Here is an 18,200-nt window from a genome sequence, read left to right as displayed (position 1 = left end):
AATTGAACTTTAAAAGTAACAGCAAACAAAGGTGGAAAGGGTTAGAAGTCCTCAGAATCATCTTGGAGAAGTTGTTTGAAGTTGAATGGGAGTGAATGAGCCTGATATATTCAAAGCTAATAAAAGACATTTAGTTGTGGCGCATGCTTTGCAAAGGCTACTACAATTAACTTAAAAAGAACAAAAAAATAACAGCCCTGTAAAGTCTTTGGTAGTTTGATAATGCTGACCAAATTACCCTCATTGTGTGAGTATTTTTCTCCAGCAAAAGAAAATATAAAACGCCGCTCTTACCTTAGTTGAAGATATATGCATTACAGGATGGTTAAAGAGTTTAATAAGACTAAATGATACCCCCGCAATTATACTATTTTTGCCTTGTAGTTTGAGAAATTTTGGCATACCTCTCCTTTCATTATCTTTTCATGTTGTCGTTTTGACAGTCTAAGACATGCTATTTTGTCTGATTTAGATCAGGATATACTTATCATATAAAACACAACTTACACCAAGTCCAAGCATCCAATACTACTAATGCTGCAGACACATTTTGGTCAGTACTCAAAAAGTGCTCACCCTAAAGTCTTATATACTGAGTGCACTCATAGAATCACAGCCAAACAGCAGGACTCACCTTGGTCTAGAGACTTGGCAGGAGCCCAGCTTTTGAAGTAGTCATCCTGAGTGGAAACACAACACAAGAATGTAGGTTATGAAAAAATAACTCCACATTGAAAATATCATTGAATTAGTTTGTAGACCACAGAGACAACAACCCTAATGCTAAACCACACTACTGAGAAGTCTAGTTGTCATTCTTCTCCCCTTTTGTCAATTCACAGTTACGTTTTGTAAAACTGAATGAGTGTAGCAGAAAATGGAAAGATGTTAAAAGGTACAAGCTTGTTTGGAAGGTTAAAAATAGGACAGAAATATACAGAGAAACCTGCAGGAGGCACACTGGGGAGTAAAGAAACTTTCAGGCTCTAGGAAAAAGACAGGGTTTAACTAGGACAAAAACATTTAATGTCAAGGTTGTAATGGACTTCTGCTCTGAATAACATTTCAGAAAGAACTGTTGTTTTGGTTGTTATTGGGAAAGATAACTGGAGGAGAAGAGGAGGGAGACTGTCAGTGTCAGATTTTAGCTGTTGGGAGGTTCCCAAAATCATATTTGAAGAAGCGCTCACTATTCATATTGACTGAATACAGTATAGTCGTGGAAAAGCTCCATCAAATGAAAATAAAAGAGAAAATAATTGGCTTGTCTCAGCTAAGCTTAGTTGAGAAGACGTTTGGATTTGTAAAGCCAAATACACGTTGATTCAATGGCTCCATTCAGAGTGGATTTCCTGCCCAGCTAGACACATCTCCTCTTCTGTAGAGCAATTAAAAACTCAATTATGAAAAGAGCCGCAGCCTAAAAAATGCTGTTTAGCGTTACATGCATTTCACATATAGAGGTGAAATGACTTTTAACGCTATGGTATGAATCACCTTATAGGACACAGCATATAGACACATTTAAAAACAACTTATGGATGAAGGCAGACAGGAGATAAAGGCAGCAGATGTTTTTTATTTTTTATTTTTTTCCAGGATTGCAGCAGCAGTACTGAATAAAAATAGCTGCAGCAAAAGCAGTTGTGCATTTCAACAGACCTCAGATTGATGCTGAGGAAGATCAGCTGATGATCAGCTGGCCGTTGGGGTGTAAAAGCCTGAAACTTTCACTGTGAGCTCTGTTTGCAAGAGATTTACTTGTTTTCATCAGTGCCCAGTTTATTAATTAAAGGCACTACAGTCGGTTTATAACGCACTATAATGTAATTGCAAGCAGATCAAAGGACAAGTTTTTCTTAATGTACAGTATCTGTCAAAAATTATGACTTTTCCATGCAACATATAAACCAGCCTCCCATCATGAGTGACCACAGGAGGAGTTGTTAACAAATACATTAATACACACTTACATACATACATTACGGTGTGCTCTGAACCATTTATGAAATATTTATATGGTACCTGTAAATGCTAAGATTAAGAGTTACTGACTTAGGCTTGCACTGTCTGTGTTTTTCTAGACATTAGCTGTACACACCAATGCACGCACACGCGCACGCACACGCACACACACGCACACACACGGTGGTGGTGTCTGCATCTCAAGTAGTGCCCAAGGCGAGCCATATGTGTGTCAGCATGGAGTGAGCCTGTCAGTGACACCATGTGAACGAGGCAGGGAAAACCTGCTGAGTTTAAAAGCAGGACCTCTACCTCCTTTATTATTGAATAAAAGAGGGAAGAGAGAGAGAGAGAGAGAGAGAGAGAGAGAGAGAGAGAGAGAGTCATAGGAAACAGAAAATGGACAGCTGACCCACTCATCCAGTCCTTGCTCTATAAATGACAACTGCTGACGCTTGAGTCAATACAAAAAATTGAAATGAGGAGATGAAGCTTAATTAGCTTCTCTCTTATGTCCTTACTGCTCTCATGACCTCACTTCTTTTCAGTTATTTTATGTCCATCTTTCCTGCTCTGTCTGTCAATATTCTAACTACAGCGGTGTCAAGTGTGAAGTTGTTTGGAAAAGCAGTTAAAACTGAAAACATATGCCCCACAGAGTGGATGAGCCTGGGCTGCAGATCCACAACCACAGTTAAAGACATATGCACAAGAGAGTTTGAAGAACAGTTGATGACTATGTGACTACCCAGATGACTAGCCAGATCCATGCAGAGAGAGGGTTAATTTAGTCTAGTAAAGCCAGGCCTATCTCCACAGCTGGCTACATCTATTAACATTCTGGTGCACAGGAAACTGGTATCAGAATCCTTCTAGCTTATTCAGGTTCGTCCCTTGTGTGACCAGGTTACCATTAGCAACGGTTAACAACGGGGAATTCAGAAATGGTAACTCATAGACTAGGGTTAACCTTCTCTTTCAGTGACAATGGTTACACCTAATGAGGCATCAGCTAATTTGAATTTTAATGTTAACGCTTTCACTAAAGCTTTGCCTTTGAATGGTTCCCAGAAGAATGGAGGCTGTTAAAGTAGTATAGAAATCTCTGTGGTTTTGAAACGAGACAATCAGTAGTCAATATGGGTGAAAAGTGTAGCTGTCCACATACTTTAGGCCATGTATTGTAAGCGTCCCTGAGTTCTGTTTCATTAGTATGCCAGATATGAACACAACCGCACGAGCTAATCCACAAGAAAGATTATTTTTTTTTGCAAGATTAATGTACTGAAAACTAATCTGTGCATTGACTGATGATGATAATCAGGGCTTGATATATTGATATATTAAAACATTTTCCTTAAAGTGTAAAATCACTAAATGTACCACAATATTTTAATATGCAATACACTGTGGCTGACCAGCCACTCAACCTGCTGTGCATTTAAATCAGCAACACTGCTTCAGCTCTGCAACCATGCCTTAAAGTAAGTATCAGACACACACTACATACACTACAGTGTCCAGGGCTTCCAGGAAGATACTGCAGTATTTTTCAGAAAGTTATTATTAAATAGTAAACACAATGGATTACTTACCTCTGCTTCCTTTAAATTAATGCAGAGGAGAGAGGCAGAGGAATAGAGGGGAGTGAGGAGAGAAAGAAAGGAAGAAAGGTCAGTGATAACGGCACAGTATGCAATATCTATCAGATCTATTACATCCATGTTACTCATTCTGAATACTGAACTCAACTCTCAAGATTCAATTAATAGGAATCTGATTCTGAAGGTGACAGAATACCAAAGGGCTTGCACATACACACACTCACATTCGTGTTTGCAGCCTTATGAGATAGCTTTATTTGATGTGGCATGTAATTTGAAACACAGCAAGGGCAAATTGTTTAGGCTTAGAGCTGAGGCACAGCATAAAGGAAAATGAGATAGGGGAAAGAGGGAAAGAAAAAAAATACAAGACATAGAAGTTTTGCAAAAGCAGAGACGTGTATGAATTTAGTGCATTTTTATTGTGCTAATGCGTGGCTGAGAGAAGAAGAAGAATTTTTATGGGGATTCTCCTTATCTGATTAAGGGTGTATGTGGTATGTTCTGCCCTTACAAAGCCAAAACATAATAACTATAGTAACTTATGAATTTCAAAATAGTACAGACAGAAATCTGACTTTCTGACATCTGTTTTACCACTCAAAAACACTATCAGAAATGCCAGTATTGAAACTTCTCTAATATAAATGTATGATTTCTGTGAAAACAGAAGGTAAAATAGATAAAGCGCCAGACAGTAGAAATATGTCAATACAAAGCTACACTTTCAACTTTTAAAACGTGAAACTGAATAAATTAAATGATGAGACTGAAATGGAAAGAACACATTTGGATTAAAGGTTACTGTTTTCCCTTCCCTGTCTGCATCTGTGTAATTCTTATGTAGCTTATACGGCCAGTCTGAAACTTAAGATTGGGCTTACAGCCTAAATCCTTCAGGGACATTTTTTTTTTTTGTCATTTTAAGCCATATATGAAAAAAAATCACTTGAGTTGACTTGATAATAAGTAAGATATGGAGCTTCCCATTTTATTTAACCCACAGTGTTTTACTTTTTTGGCACCTGTTACCTTTGGGTAACCAGCTAATCATGACGGATTACAGCCCATGTAAAGCTAACGGTGAATAAATGTCCGTGTTGCTATACCTGAACCGGATCCTGTGGAACAAATACTCTTTATTATCTTGCGGATTTCTGTACCATGTGGTGAAGTTGCAACGTGGTTGTTATTTTCTGCTGAGTTCATTTTGACCTGCAGCTGCAAACATGTGAGAAAATGTTTTGTGAGTGTGTGTGTCCAGCAGAAAACTGCAGGTGAGCTGTTGTTGCCGGAGATGTACTTGAGCTGTCTTTACTAGCTGGTGTTACTTCAGGTTCACAACGGTTGCTACCAGTCATCTTACTATTCAATCTAAGTCTCAGGGATGACCTTGCCGAGGACACCCATTAATATTTTAGTGCGCTCATCTCAAAGGCATTAAGTGACTGTTTAGCTCACTGCGACACTGACACAATGTCATTCAAACCCCTTAACGTGATTATGAGGAGATAAAACTGTGCCGCTGTAATCATATTGTCTTTGTTGGAGGGGGCCGCTGGAATTTTTAATTGTAAATTACACAGTAAGTCTTTCAACCAAGTCTATTTAAAGTTGCAAACACTTTGCAGGAGCTTGTTGGCAAGCAAAAAATTGGAACCATTTAATTAAGTCTGCTTTAAGGTTTAATTAAAACCAGTTTAAAATACAGCACAACAGATGTCAGTGAAAATGGGATTCCCCTATTATAAAACTCTACATGATGCAGCTTATTTAGCAGTGCCTCCATTTTAATTATGGTTAACTGACTGCATGTCTGTGTTCAAACACCTTCATGTCACAGTCAGTAGTTCCATTAGACTTTGTTTAGCAGTTGGATGATCAGGTTAAAGCACTCTGCAGTATTCAGAGAAAACAGGCAAACATTCCAGTGAGGAAATGGAGGAGGAAAAAAAGGGAAAACAACGAAATGAAAACTACAAATGAGCATAAAGAGTACACCTTGCCATATTGTTACTTGGCTATTGTGTCAGACTTCCAGCCAGAAATCAGATTTTTTGCCACAGTAAACAATAAAAATATGGGTTATTTTATAAGCAAAATGACTGCGACTGAATCGTGTGTTAGCACATCGCAATCCCAAAAACCAGGATATGTTTAAATAGAAACCAAGATACTGTAGCATATAAATCCAATCAACATCCAGGTTTCTGGTCACTATGTGCACATATGCTTCCTGAACTCAGGTTATGTAGCAGTAAGTACTGATTGGCTGTCTTGGTGTGTCCCTAGTAGTGAAGCAGAGGATAAATGGCAACGTTCTCATCTTCCATTACTGATCATCAGACGGAGAAATTAAATCCAGTAAATCCAGACAGTCAGAAACCAAACGGATCCTTCATCCTCATCTGTTAAGTAAGTCAGTTGGTACAAAAATTACAAATTTTGTGAATATGAAAGCACAAAAGCCAAACCTGCACTAACACATACTCAATAAAATAAATAAAACTATAATAATTATACTTTAATAATCATGTGTGTAAAAAATGAATGACTAGGTTCCTCTATGTTCAACAAAAACGCTGCATCCTGAAAATGATCAAAACGATGATAACACTCAAAGCGTGCATATAAATATACTCATTATCTGCCCTGTAGAAAGAGGTGACAAAATAAAATGTTAACACGGCTTATTAAAGCCAAGTTTTCATTTTACGTTTGAGCACAGTCTCAGAAAGTCTTTCGTTTCTGCGATGACCTCTGCACAGTCATTCTGTCTCCTGGGTCTCCAGCAGGTCAGCTCATTTTTTTTTCTCTCTCCAGTTTAAAGTGATGGGACTGAGATCTCATCTGATAGCAGATCCCTGAGGAAGTCTGTGACAGGAAAAGGTAGAGAAGGAACAGAATTGATTTAGAGAGGAACCAAAGTGGGAATGGCTTCACCCGATTAGCTTCTCTCAGCAGAAGTAACCACTGAACGTCTGTCTGTGTGTGAGCCTGTGTGTGTGTGCACGCGCACACTCACAGGTTGGTATTGGTTTGCACAAATACTCACATTAACATTAAAATAGGCAAAGCTATGCCCGGAGTGCTGACTGAAGATGTCATAATCAGGGGATGAGGATGCAAATCTGGCCTCTTGGTGGAAACTAAACAGCATTAAAAATTTACTGTGTACTTTATGCATTTTATTCATGGGTCTGGAACCTAGCCGAATTCCTTCCCTCCTCTGTCTCTTTCCCTATAGTCTTTAATTTATTCCTCTCTCCTCTCGTTCCTTCCTCTCCAGTCTCTGCTCTCCTCCTTAGGCTACATCCTACTTCAAGACAAATGCTGGTCTAGGATCTGATGAGTGTCCAGTGAAGCTGATGTAGGAGCTGTGTGAAACATAGAACTGTGCACCGTGTGGAGTCAAATCAGCCAGTAATGTTCCGTAAGTTAGAAAAAATCAGTGGGCTGCATTATATGTCATTAAAGTTATGACCAGAATTCAAAACCACAACAATCTGAGGTCATGTGACCTTTACTGGCTGGATGACATGAGTGTAAATGAATCTGTCAGTGCTGCCATTACTGCAGCGTATGGCAGCATGCAATGTAAAACCGAACATATTTATACCAGCAGTGAAAGCAGAACTGTTTGGTTGATCAAGGTCAGCAGGCATCCTTTCAAACAGATGGTCTGTGTGATTGTGGAATTTAGTCAGTCTAAAAACTGACAGAGCTTTTGGAAAAAAAAAAAAAAAAAAATAGTTTATAAAAATATATAGTTTTTGTCCAACCTTTGCAGCCTAGATATGAAACTGTTGTGCAGCAGTATAGTTAATATTACTTGCTAGCTTCTAATTATAAATCAATAAACTTTTTAATCTATGATTTCTTTCATATACATTGAGTTTAACCAGTTCAATTGACAAGAAATCAGTGGCACACAACATACAGTCCTTTTGGTTTTCAGAGGTTCCCTGCTGGTGTCCTGCTCATAATTAAAATGTGAGGAGATGTATTGGAGATGAATACAGGAGGAATAAATTTCATGAGAAAGAGAATTGTGCATTTTACTTTAGGTTTAACACCAGATGATAACAGCACAGAACATTCAATGTGGTGCTGGTGACTGGCAGGTGAAAAGAAGTATTTTGGTTCATAACATTTTTATTTCAATAGCATTCTGTGACTTTGGTATACATATTTCTTTGCAAAAACATTAAAAAAAAGCATAAAAAGCAAAATCTTGTATACATGACAGCGAAACTGAGTGGTTTACAAGTGAGACACCGTAGCTGAGTTGGGTTGTGAAGTTGACAGATGAACAGACTGGGTGAGAGAACGGAGACATACAGTAAAACAAAGGTAAGAGGAGTATAGATCGGGAAAAAGGAGAGAGAAGATGAATGAATGTTCTCTGTGAGCAAAAGAGAAAGTGAGCACAAAAGAAGAGGAGGGAAGATGACAAGGATATGCAGACAGAGAGGAGTGATGAGGACAGGCAGCGCCGAGTAGGAAGGGAGGGTGAGAGAAGAGCAGAGAGGAAGAACAGAGAGTTTATTTTCCTGTAGCACAGCTGCACCGGAGTCTGCCCGCTATTCGTGTCCGTGGCCTGAAGATTCACAGGCAGCATCTCATTCACATGAGGCAAGTAACACTGAATATTACATGTGACACTGAGAAGATGAGGCTGCATGCTACACACACACATACATATTGTTCACATGCACGCACACAAGTTCGCACCTGCATTTGAGAACAGCCACACAAACTCACATTAATACTTTATGGGAGCGTACTCAGACTTTCTGGTCTGCTCTCTCAACATCTCTTTCGCACACACAAACACAGTTGGGCTGAAAACAAATGTGGCTCTATCATATTACAGCAGTGACTTCCTTCCAGACTATGATGCTACGCGGGTTCCAACTAACCAGTGACAACATCTGTATTCACAGCAGATCCAGCTCCTCTAAACTGAGATAAACGACTTCTTTTTCTTTCTGCGTACTTCCCCCCCTTCCACTGGCTTTCTATTTTTATAGCCTCCCTCATTCATCATCTCTCTTCCTCTCTCCTCTACTCCTCTTTTTTTCCACTGCTGAAAACATCCCTCAACTGAACAATATGGCTCAAAGCCAAACATCAAAAATATGCTTCCTCCTCTTTCTGTCCTCTCTCTCCACGTTAATGAGGGGAAAAAAACTTTCACTGAACAGCCTATTAGTCCAAATATCTCTCCATGTTCACACTCTTCAGATTTCATTCTTCTTTTTAATACCCTTGCCAAACTGACTTCCTTTCCTTTTTCTCTTACTTCCTCTCAGTTTCAGGACATTGAACATGGAAACCAGCAGGTTACAAGAGAGCGGAACAGGAATCTTGGAAAGAGGAGATAAGTTTAGCTACAAACTTAGAGGGGGAGAACAAGGAAGAAACAAAGAGGAAGGGAAAGACAAGGGGGGAAGAATGATGATGGAGCTCTGACAATCAAAAGAGCAATCCTAATGGTGAGAGAAGAGAGAATTTCATGCAGTTACTACAGAAGAAACAGTCACGAATGCAGACAAAGCGCTAGTGCAGATGAATGACATTCATCCAAGTGACTGGTTGCCAGGGCATCTGCAGTTATAATTCCATCTAAACATATTCCCTCAAAGCTCAGATACAAGTGGCTTTCTTCCCACAGGTTTATTTGAAGGCCTCTGTCCAAAGTCACATGTTAGCATACAATGAACATAAACAGTAATATGCACAGGAGCATGTGGAAAAGCCTTGGTACAAACTCCATCATGTGGAACGTACCCAGCCTGATTGTTGTCACTTTCTTCCTCATGGACATTCTCTAAAACAATGCTGTCATTAAAGTGTACATAGTTTTTGTAGTGGATTTGATCCGTCTTTAATCCCCTTTCAAGACGAAATCAGGTTGTGTACTGGACATGCTCTGTTGCTGGGTAATTCAGTTACTCTTTCGTCTGTGAACAGTACAGGCATTTATGGTGACCGCTGTCCTTTCATGTGATGTTTTCCACTTCACCTCAAACTTCAGAAACTTGAAAACTTCTTGAGACAGAACAATCTTTTCCAGCTCTTTCTCACAAGTCTGGTTGAAGGGCTCTTAAGATGTCTGAGGGAGTAATTTCTTGTACATTGGTTCGATTGATGAAAGCATCCACACCTGGTGTACTTCTCACTACTATATGGTTACTGATTCCGATGGTATCAGTATAATCTTGATAGGGAACTTCTGTGGCCAACAATACTCCATCAGAGTCTCTACATTCTGTTTAAGCTGGATTTTATTTGCCAGACACAACTTTCTTTGAAAGTGTGTCTTGTGAGCAGTTGTACCCAAGGGGCAGACCTACTTAACAGTCCTGCAGAGGTGCAGTATCTTCTGGGAGATGCTGCAGATGGGACCAAGCTTTTGCAGTTTCATCTGTTGGTATGTAATTTTTGCTGGCTGGTATAAACTCATGTAGACTTCCCAGACTAAAACCCTCAGACTTGTAGGTTACTCTTTGAGGGCTTACTGCTGTGGTTCTTGAGGTCATAGTAAAGAGTTTGAGCTTGTTCTTGAAAGGTTTGACTTTTTTTTTTTTGCTTTGGATCAAAGCCAGACATGAAGTATTTCAGCTTTTTGTGTGTTTGCGTCAACTAGTACTCCATTTGTAGTCGAGATTGTTGTTGTTTCTTTGTGATATGTTGATTGAGATCTTTCTTTCCCCTTACTTTTCCTTACATGTACTTGGCTTTTCTGAACTTGGCTTGTGGTGGTCTTTGCCTCGCTCCTCATGCACACAGGTAGGATGCTGCTTGATTCACATGTTGCACGCACTCTTAATGCTGCATCTCTTTGGGATGAGACCAGGCTTTAAAATTAAATCCTATTTGATGCCTGAAGGATTCCAGAGAACTCTGGAGATCCATGGACACACAGCTGGGGTATTCTCCAATAGGGTTAGTTTGTACAACATGTGATTCGATCGCCTTAAGACAGGGTGACACGTATACTGCCAAAGAGAAGAGTGAGACATCATTCAGTCATTCAACTATGAGAATGACGGCGCACATTTTCAGATATACAGTATGTACATGCGGCATGTACATATGAAATGAAGTGAGTGTGCATCTCTGACTATCTGTTTGAGCACTTTGACCTTCCATTTCGGAAAATGTAACCATCAAATGTTTCACATTTGTTCTTGATAAAACCCTTAAGCGACAATGTTTTAATATCTTTCACCGATCCTCTTATCATTTCAGCTGCAGCTAAAATTATTATCTAATTGCTCTCATGTTTATTTTTGTCAGATACTGTAACACGCCAGTTCTCAAAGATTTGTCAAGAACACGCCTGTAGTAAGAAATGCTGATGCTGGTCACTCACATTAGTGAGTTACTAAATGGATGAACAGCTGACTGACAGATAAGGATAAAGGGAAAAACAGAAGAATATCTCAGCCACACGTTCGAGTTAAACACTGTGACAGAAAAAGAACTGAGGACTATGAGATCAAGGCAGTGGCAAAAGGAAACTGACAAGGAAGAAATAAAAAGTCCAGAACACTTTGCTTGTGATTTCGACATTTTCTCCACACACCTAGCTAAGTGTCATGTTTGTTACCGTTTTCCCAAGTCACTTTTGGCTGTCAGCTCAGTGTTTCTTACAGCCGTACAGCTGAGCGATACACAGGCTGGTAAACACAGTGTGATAAATAACAGATAACATGTCATAAGATTAGCTTGACATGGCTACAGGTCTGCTGCATGCTGCCCCTGGCTGTTTGATTGGCTGAGGAAATGGGTTGGAGAGAAACATAATAAGAAGAGCTGCTCCTTGTCTTTTGGTCTATGTGACTACAGGTCTGTCAAACTAGTGTACTGTGAGTATGGGCCCTTGATTCTCTTATCAGTGAGGTGAGCTCCAGCAGCGAGTGTGCAGCCATAAGATAGATGATGATGAATAGACTCTGCTGCTCTGAGGTTCGAACAGTCTCAGCTCTCAGGCAGTGTTTTCCTGTGGCTCCCATGCTTCCATAACCTCTCTGTGGTGTGAAAAACAAAGCAAAGCTGTAGCAGTTTCTTTCCCCTGTTCCAGAAAAGGAACAGGGGAAAGAAACTGCGCCCCCCCCTCCACACACACAAAAACCCCCAAAACAAAACAAAACAAAAAAAAAACCCTCAACAACTTGTTCTGAACATTTCAATTTCCTTTTCGCTCTCTCTGCTCAAGCTGCCAGATGTTTCTACATTGTCACTGTTAAGCAGGACAAAGATCTTTGGAGTGAAAATCATAAACTGTTAATAGCCCACCTGCTTCTACCGTTTTCTGCTTATGTGGCATAGAAGGTGATATTTGGAAAAAAATGGCAGAAATTAGAGAGAGAATGAAAATGTTGCTGTGCGTTTCCCTTTCTCTGGAAACTAGATCTTCAATTTGTTGGATGAGTGTGAAACATATGGTTATATATATATATAAAAAGATACAATGGCTGTAATTGAATCCATATATTTGCACTGATGATCTGCACAGATGAGCAAAGCACAAAAAAAAACTAAAAAAAAAAGGTTATCCTAACAGTTATCCTAAACAGAGCCTCATAGTGAAAATGTATGAAAAGTTGACGAAATTATGCAAAAACACAGTGATTTGGGGAACCATTATTAGATGTTATACAACAGTGCATTTTGGATTTTTTTTTTTTTTGTGCTTGTACAAGTTGTCATGTAGAATTCAAAATAACTGATTTAAATTCAGCCACATAACTTCCTGTGCAAAACTATCCTATCTGACAGAATCCCTCAGCTCCTTTCGGTATCCCACAGTGAGCAGCTGTGGCAACAGGCCAAGTGTTAAGCCAATCATACACAGGCTCTTTTATCTGTCTGCTCCACTGGGGAAACAAGAGAAAAGCTCAGGAGGATGGAGAGATAAATGTTCTTTCTTTACTCAGAGTGCATTACTCTGCTCTGTTTAATCCTCTTCTCCTCCCGTTCCTCCACCTCAGTTCCCTTCAGTAAGTTCGCCTCGTCTTCTCCTCTCCCAGCATGTTGGAGCTGTCCTCAACCAGTCAGAGCAGTCCTGTGCTCAGTTTCTCCTCACTTCCTTCCCTCCCCCCTGCCCAACTCTTCCTCAGTTGCCTTCACTCTGCTCTGACGCTTTCTGTCTTTCTTCTTGTTGTCTACGTTGTTGTCTGTTCACAGAGTAAATGCCAGTAGAAAGTTCAAAGTGAGCCTGTGGGAAAAAAGCTCTCACATCTTATTGTGTATGTGTCAATGTGTGTGTGTGTCTTTGTGCTGATGCGTACCTGTCTCTGAGGCTTTGTCAAACTAAATACAAGTCAAATGAATGCAGACAAAACATCCACTCTGGGCCCCAGACGAGCTCTAACACTAAACTTTTCGCAAAGTGTTTTTATGTTCACCATATGTGAGCAGGAAATAAACACTTAAACACACACACACAATAAACACATGGTTTTTCACTTTTTGTGGAAAAAATATGTCTTTTTGCTTGTTTGTTTTTTTTACCCTGTGGGTTTTTCTGGTCACCCAAACTATATTTACGGTAAAAGCTGAGCTCAGTCAAAACCAAACCAGTAAATATACCCTCCACTTTACCTGTCCATACACAAAGGCAGTCATACATTGTTTGAGCTTGTGGTTGCACTTCACAAACAGAATGTCTGAGATCACTGCAATGGCTGAACAAAACTGTGGCTGTTCATACAGACTGTAAAAATCCCTATTAGAACTCACATAATTAATGCACTGTCACGACATACAATAAAAGAACTGTGGATCTTAAGGAGACTGAGGGTTGCATTTAAACTGTGCTAACTGAATACGTTTGTTTTCCTTTGAATTTTATGAACCGGGTCATTTTTCATAATTTCCCAGAGCCCTAACCCTGATGGCATCTGTAAACAACACCCAAACATATTCAGTTTATTAAAAAAATGAGACAGGAAGAAGAAAATCCTTACATCTGAGTATCGGAAATCAACAATATGTAGCAAGCGCAGTGTAGCAATTATACTTAAAAATAGGAAAATAAATAGATTGAAATACAATGAATCGAAATAGTTAATTTAATAAAGTTTAAGTGAGTTAATAAATTAATAGTGCATTCTGCTTAATCCCAAGCTCTTCTTGTGTATCAAGCTGCCCTTTAAGATTTTTCAAATAGTTACATTATATAGACAAAAGTATTGGGATGGGGTTGTTTTTCAGGGGTTGGGTTCAGCCCTTACTTCCAGTGAAGGGAAATCTTAATGCTTCAGCATACCAAGACATTTTGGATAATGTTATGCTTGCAATTTTGTAGCAACAGTTTGGGGGAGGCCCTTTTCTATTCCAGCATTACTGTGCCCCAGTGCACAAAGCAAAGTCCATAAAGACATGGTTGGATGAGTTTGGTGTGGAAGAACTTGACTGGCCCACACAGAGTCCTGACCTCAACCCCACCCAACACCTTTGGGATGAACTGGAACAGAGAATGTGAGCCAGGCCTTTTCATCTAACATCAGTGCCTGACCTCACAAATGCTCTACTGCATGAATGGGCAAAAACTCCCACAGAAAGACTTCAGAATCTTGTGCAAAGCCTTCCCAGAAGAGTGGGATCAGAATCAGAATCAGAAATACTTTATTGAATTGCTGTTATAGCTGCAAAAATGGGGGGACCAACTCCATATTCATGCCTATATTTTTAGAATGTGGTGTAATGGTTAGGAATCCCAGTACTTTTGTCTATATATTGTACCTGTTTAAATCACATATTCGCTATTGCCTTTTCTTGTTCCTAAAGTCACATCTCAGGCAGGGGTGTGCTTGGTTTGCTCTCATGTCCGAAAGTAAAAGTGTTTATTGAGGATCTGAATGGCCACGCTCAAAGGCAGGGCAAAGAGCCTGGCATCATAAAGATAGTGAAGAAGTAATGATCATTCAAATGGATGTAATATTTCCCCAAAGGCATGCATGCTGCAATAATTTGTGATTACAGTGACAGAAGCAATTGTATGAAGAATAAAAAGAAAATTCTGAAGCATATATCAACGTCTTTATAGTATACTTTATAAATTCTCAATTAGTGATGTCTTTTATGTCTTCAAGGTCAATGAGAATATGTATTTCCATTAGATAAAATAGAAAATGAAAGGAAAAGGGGTTTCTGTGTTTATGAAACAAGTATAAATCAAGGTAAGTTTTCTGTATATTTTACATAGATAGTTATCTATGTAAAATATACAGAAAACTTACCTTGATTTCCATATTTATTACCTACGGGTATATCTTGTACATGGAAAGAACATTGCACAGGGCAAAAGTCAGGATCTGACCCACAGAAATGCAACAACAGATTACGCATGCACACACACACACACACACACACACACACACACACACACACACACACACACACACACACACACAGTGTGAACATATAATGTGGATATTTTTAGGCCACACAGCGTTGCTGGTGCTTGAGGGAAGGAAAGAGGATTTTAAGCAGAGTGGCAATCTGGACAAATATTGTTCTCCTTCACTGTTACACCCACTGTCTGCTAAACACAACAGGGAAACAGCAGCTTGCATGATGTCTGATCAAAGTTGGTAGTAAAGCGTACCAAGACTACTCACTGACAGCACACACACACACACACACGCACACACACTACCTCCCACAGCAGCCAGGAGCTAATTTCACACAGTCTCATGGGAGTTTAAAAGGCTTACTCAGGAATAGAGTCAGTGAGGGAAACAAAAAGAAAAGTGGGAAAGGTGCTGATAAAGGAAAATAAGACGGAAAGTGAACCGGAGAGGCAAATGCAGAATAAAACAAAAACAGAGAATGAGGAAAGTAGACGACCATAAAGATGAGATGAAGCAAAGATGGTGCATGATTTAAAACGCCGTAGCAGAGAAGTGCAGCTACAGCTGAGAGATGTCTTTAAGTAAGCACACTCCATCGAAACGAAAGCCTACACAAACACTGAACTGAATCCTTTTCGTACTTCAAAATGAATAGTGCAGATATTGTTCTGTCAACACTCTTCAAGGCTCAGTTCCACTGTGTTTTGTTCCACTGCAACTTGGACTGTCAAAGAAGAGTTTAGTTTGAATTTTTTTTTAATTATATTACTGTGATTCATTCTGGGGTGCCTTAAATTCACTGAAACATTTTGACATCATATGACATTAAAAATGGATATTCATATTTCAGTATTCAGGAATTCAAAAGTGTTTCTCTTGATAATAGCTAATGATACATTCTCAATTAATTAATTACAATTATCATTGGGAAGTTACAGCACAACATACCAATGATTGCTCAAAATAGCGAAAAATTAAACGATCATCTTTCTTGCCGGTATAATATAAGAAAAATACCATAGGAAAGTCACCTCAAATACTGACTTAACAAAATATTGCAGCATAATCCCTCATAATGGATTATTTTATTTGACCTGCATTGTTTGGTGCTGTGAGGAGAAACAGCAGACCAAAATTAGGCCTTTTCTTGCCCACAGCGATGATTCAAAACTGGCGAAAGTGTCTGACAGTGTAAACCAGGTGTGTCTCAGTCAACACTGTGGTCCACTGAGTTTTCATTTAAGAGAGGGAACCAACCGAGAACCAGAGCTCTTTTAGGAACATCAGCAGGACGCATTGTAACCAGATGGTGTTTGACCTTTCCCAGTCTGAGCAGTTAGTCCTGTCAGATCTGTTCCCAGGGGGTCGGACTCTTCTGGGTTTCAATAATGGATCAGAGTTCCCTCACCTCTCTTGCACATGATGACATTTGACTAAATAAAAGAGATGCAAGCACACCTGTAAGCATACACGCATCCCCTCCCACCATTCAGCACTGAACTATTGTCCTTTGATGATTTGCATTTTTTATGCCATTTTAGTTAGGTTAAAGACTTCTTGGGTTCAGACAACATAAACATTTGACAACTTCTTTTATTAAACACAAAATGTTGTGAAAACCTCACTTATATTTCTCAAAATAAAATGATAAAAAACATATCACTTGGGTATAGGTATTAAGTTTCAAGAACTGTCCTGACACCACCATGACAGAAATTCTAACAATACCCAGCTACCAAAGGTGGTAAAAGACAATTTTCTCTTCAATTGCTGTTGCTGAACCATGTTCCACATTGGACTAAAGCAACAAAGCACCTAACACACAAACACATACACAGACACACACACACAGAGTCACAACCGCTGCGTTTTCGTCATTGCATTTATCAGTCTAACCTGCCATTACCTCAACTCTTTCTCTCTCGCCTACTGACAAACAAACAACACCCGGTCCCTAACAAGCCCACATGGGGATTGGTCCTTCCAGCTAGGTGATCTGATTGGCTGAGGGATGTGCTTGCACTCTGCAGGGGTGAAACAATGATCTAGCACAATTATTAGTTTCTAGCACAATGTTGCAACTGCTTCCGAAGAACTGCACTGTATGGAAGAGTCCATATAACATCACTTCAATCTGAGCCATGTCTGAAATGACAGAGAAAGGTATTTGGTATTTTTATTTGAGTTAATGAAAACAAAATTAAATTTAATGAGCCCTCTGGGGAGAAACATCCCCCACTGTTTTCATTGGTTGATGGAAACCTTATTTTACCTTTTAGAGGTGAGGCGAGGATTTGGAATAGTTTCTGATCATACACAAATTATTTTGTTTACTCATTTGTGGTGATGTATAGTGCAGTCACAAAGCATTAAGAAAGTCATATATTTGCCCATTTTCCCCATTCCTTTTTGCTCTAGCAGTAGAATTGCTTGAAGAGAGAATCAAACAATATTCAAAAGTTACAGGGAATCAGAAGTAAACAAAAACCTAAACTTAATTTATTTGTTGCCGATCTTTTGACGTACTTAGGTAACTTGAACAAATCTATACCACCTTTGCTTATATTCAATGGCCTCAGGTTATAGAATGACTGTGGAGAAAACAGAAATAATGACTTACAAAAACACTTCAAGTCGACAATCTGTATTAAGGACTTATGATATCTAATAAGAGACAATAAAAAGCAGATATATAAGACCATGTAAACACAATAGCAGAGCAATAGATTCATGTTGAAAATGCCCAAGTCGCTCCTTAGAAGCCCTTTTCATATATATTTCTTCATACGGAATAAAAACATCAACTTTAAAGTAAAAAACTTTGCAGCAACATGGATGGTATTTTGAATGAGCTGATATCAGGTCCAAAAAAGCATATGAAACAGATACTGGACAGGTCTTATATTATTAAGCTTGTTCACATGGAGGAATAAAAACAGTTAATGATTTAATGCGTGGTAACAAATTCATTCCTCGGGCTGATTTGCAAAAAAAATTTGGTCTGTGTGTTTAATCCAATATAAAATAACGTACATAATCTATCTCACAAGAGATAAAGCTAATAAATATAATACATCAGGGAACTGTCTTCAATTTGGATTTATATATTTACTGATACATGCATTGGATTGTCACAAAATTTAGAAGATTTGGTTTTATATTGAACATTGGTTATCAGGAGGATAGAATTAAATTTCAGTTCATCCTTTTATATACAGAAATATAATTATATGATACAATGAGGAATCAGCGGAGTTTAATC

The 18,200-nt window shown here is 39.0% G+C and overlaps 1 protein-coding gene across 3 annotated transcripts in view; it reads right to left on the bottom strand.

The window, feature by feature from the left end:
* spock1 (SPARC (osteonectin), cwcv and kazal like domains proteoglycan 1) overlaps positions 1 to 18,200 on the bottom strand; it is a 91,970-nt gene that overhangs the window by 45,586 nt on the left and 28,184 nt on the right. For 2 of the 3 annotated variants that reach the window (XM_046406582.1, XM_046406580.1), the window contains exons 3-4: positions 3,561 to 3,569; positions 635 to 680 (exon numbers count right to left, since the gene is read on the bottom strand). In XM_046406582.1, the coding sequence (XP_046262538.1) occupies positions 635 to 680; positions 3,561 to 3,569 (55 nt within the window). The remainder of the gene's footprint in view (positions 1 to 634; positions 681 to 3,560; positions 3,570 to 18,200) is intronic. The other variant, XM_046406583.1, reaches the window with a different exon arrangement.

Source organism: Scatophagus argus, chromosome 12 (genome assembly GCF_020382885.2).
Source record: "Scatophagus argus isolate fScaArg1 chromosome 12, fScaArg1.pri, whole genome shotgun sequence".
Taxonomy (NCBI): domain Eukaryota; kingdom Metazoa; phylum Chordata; class Actinopteri; family Scatophagidae; genus Scatophagus; species Scatophagus argus.
This window is presented reverse-complemented; position numbering and strand designations above follow the sequence as displayed.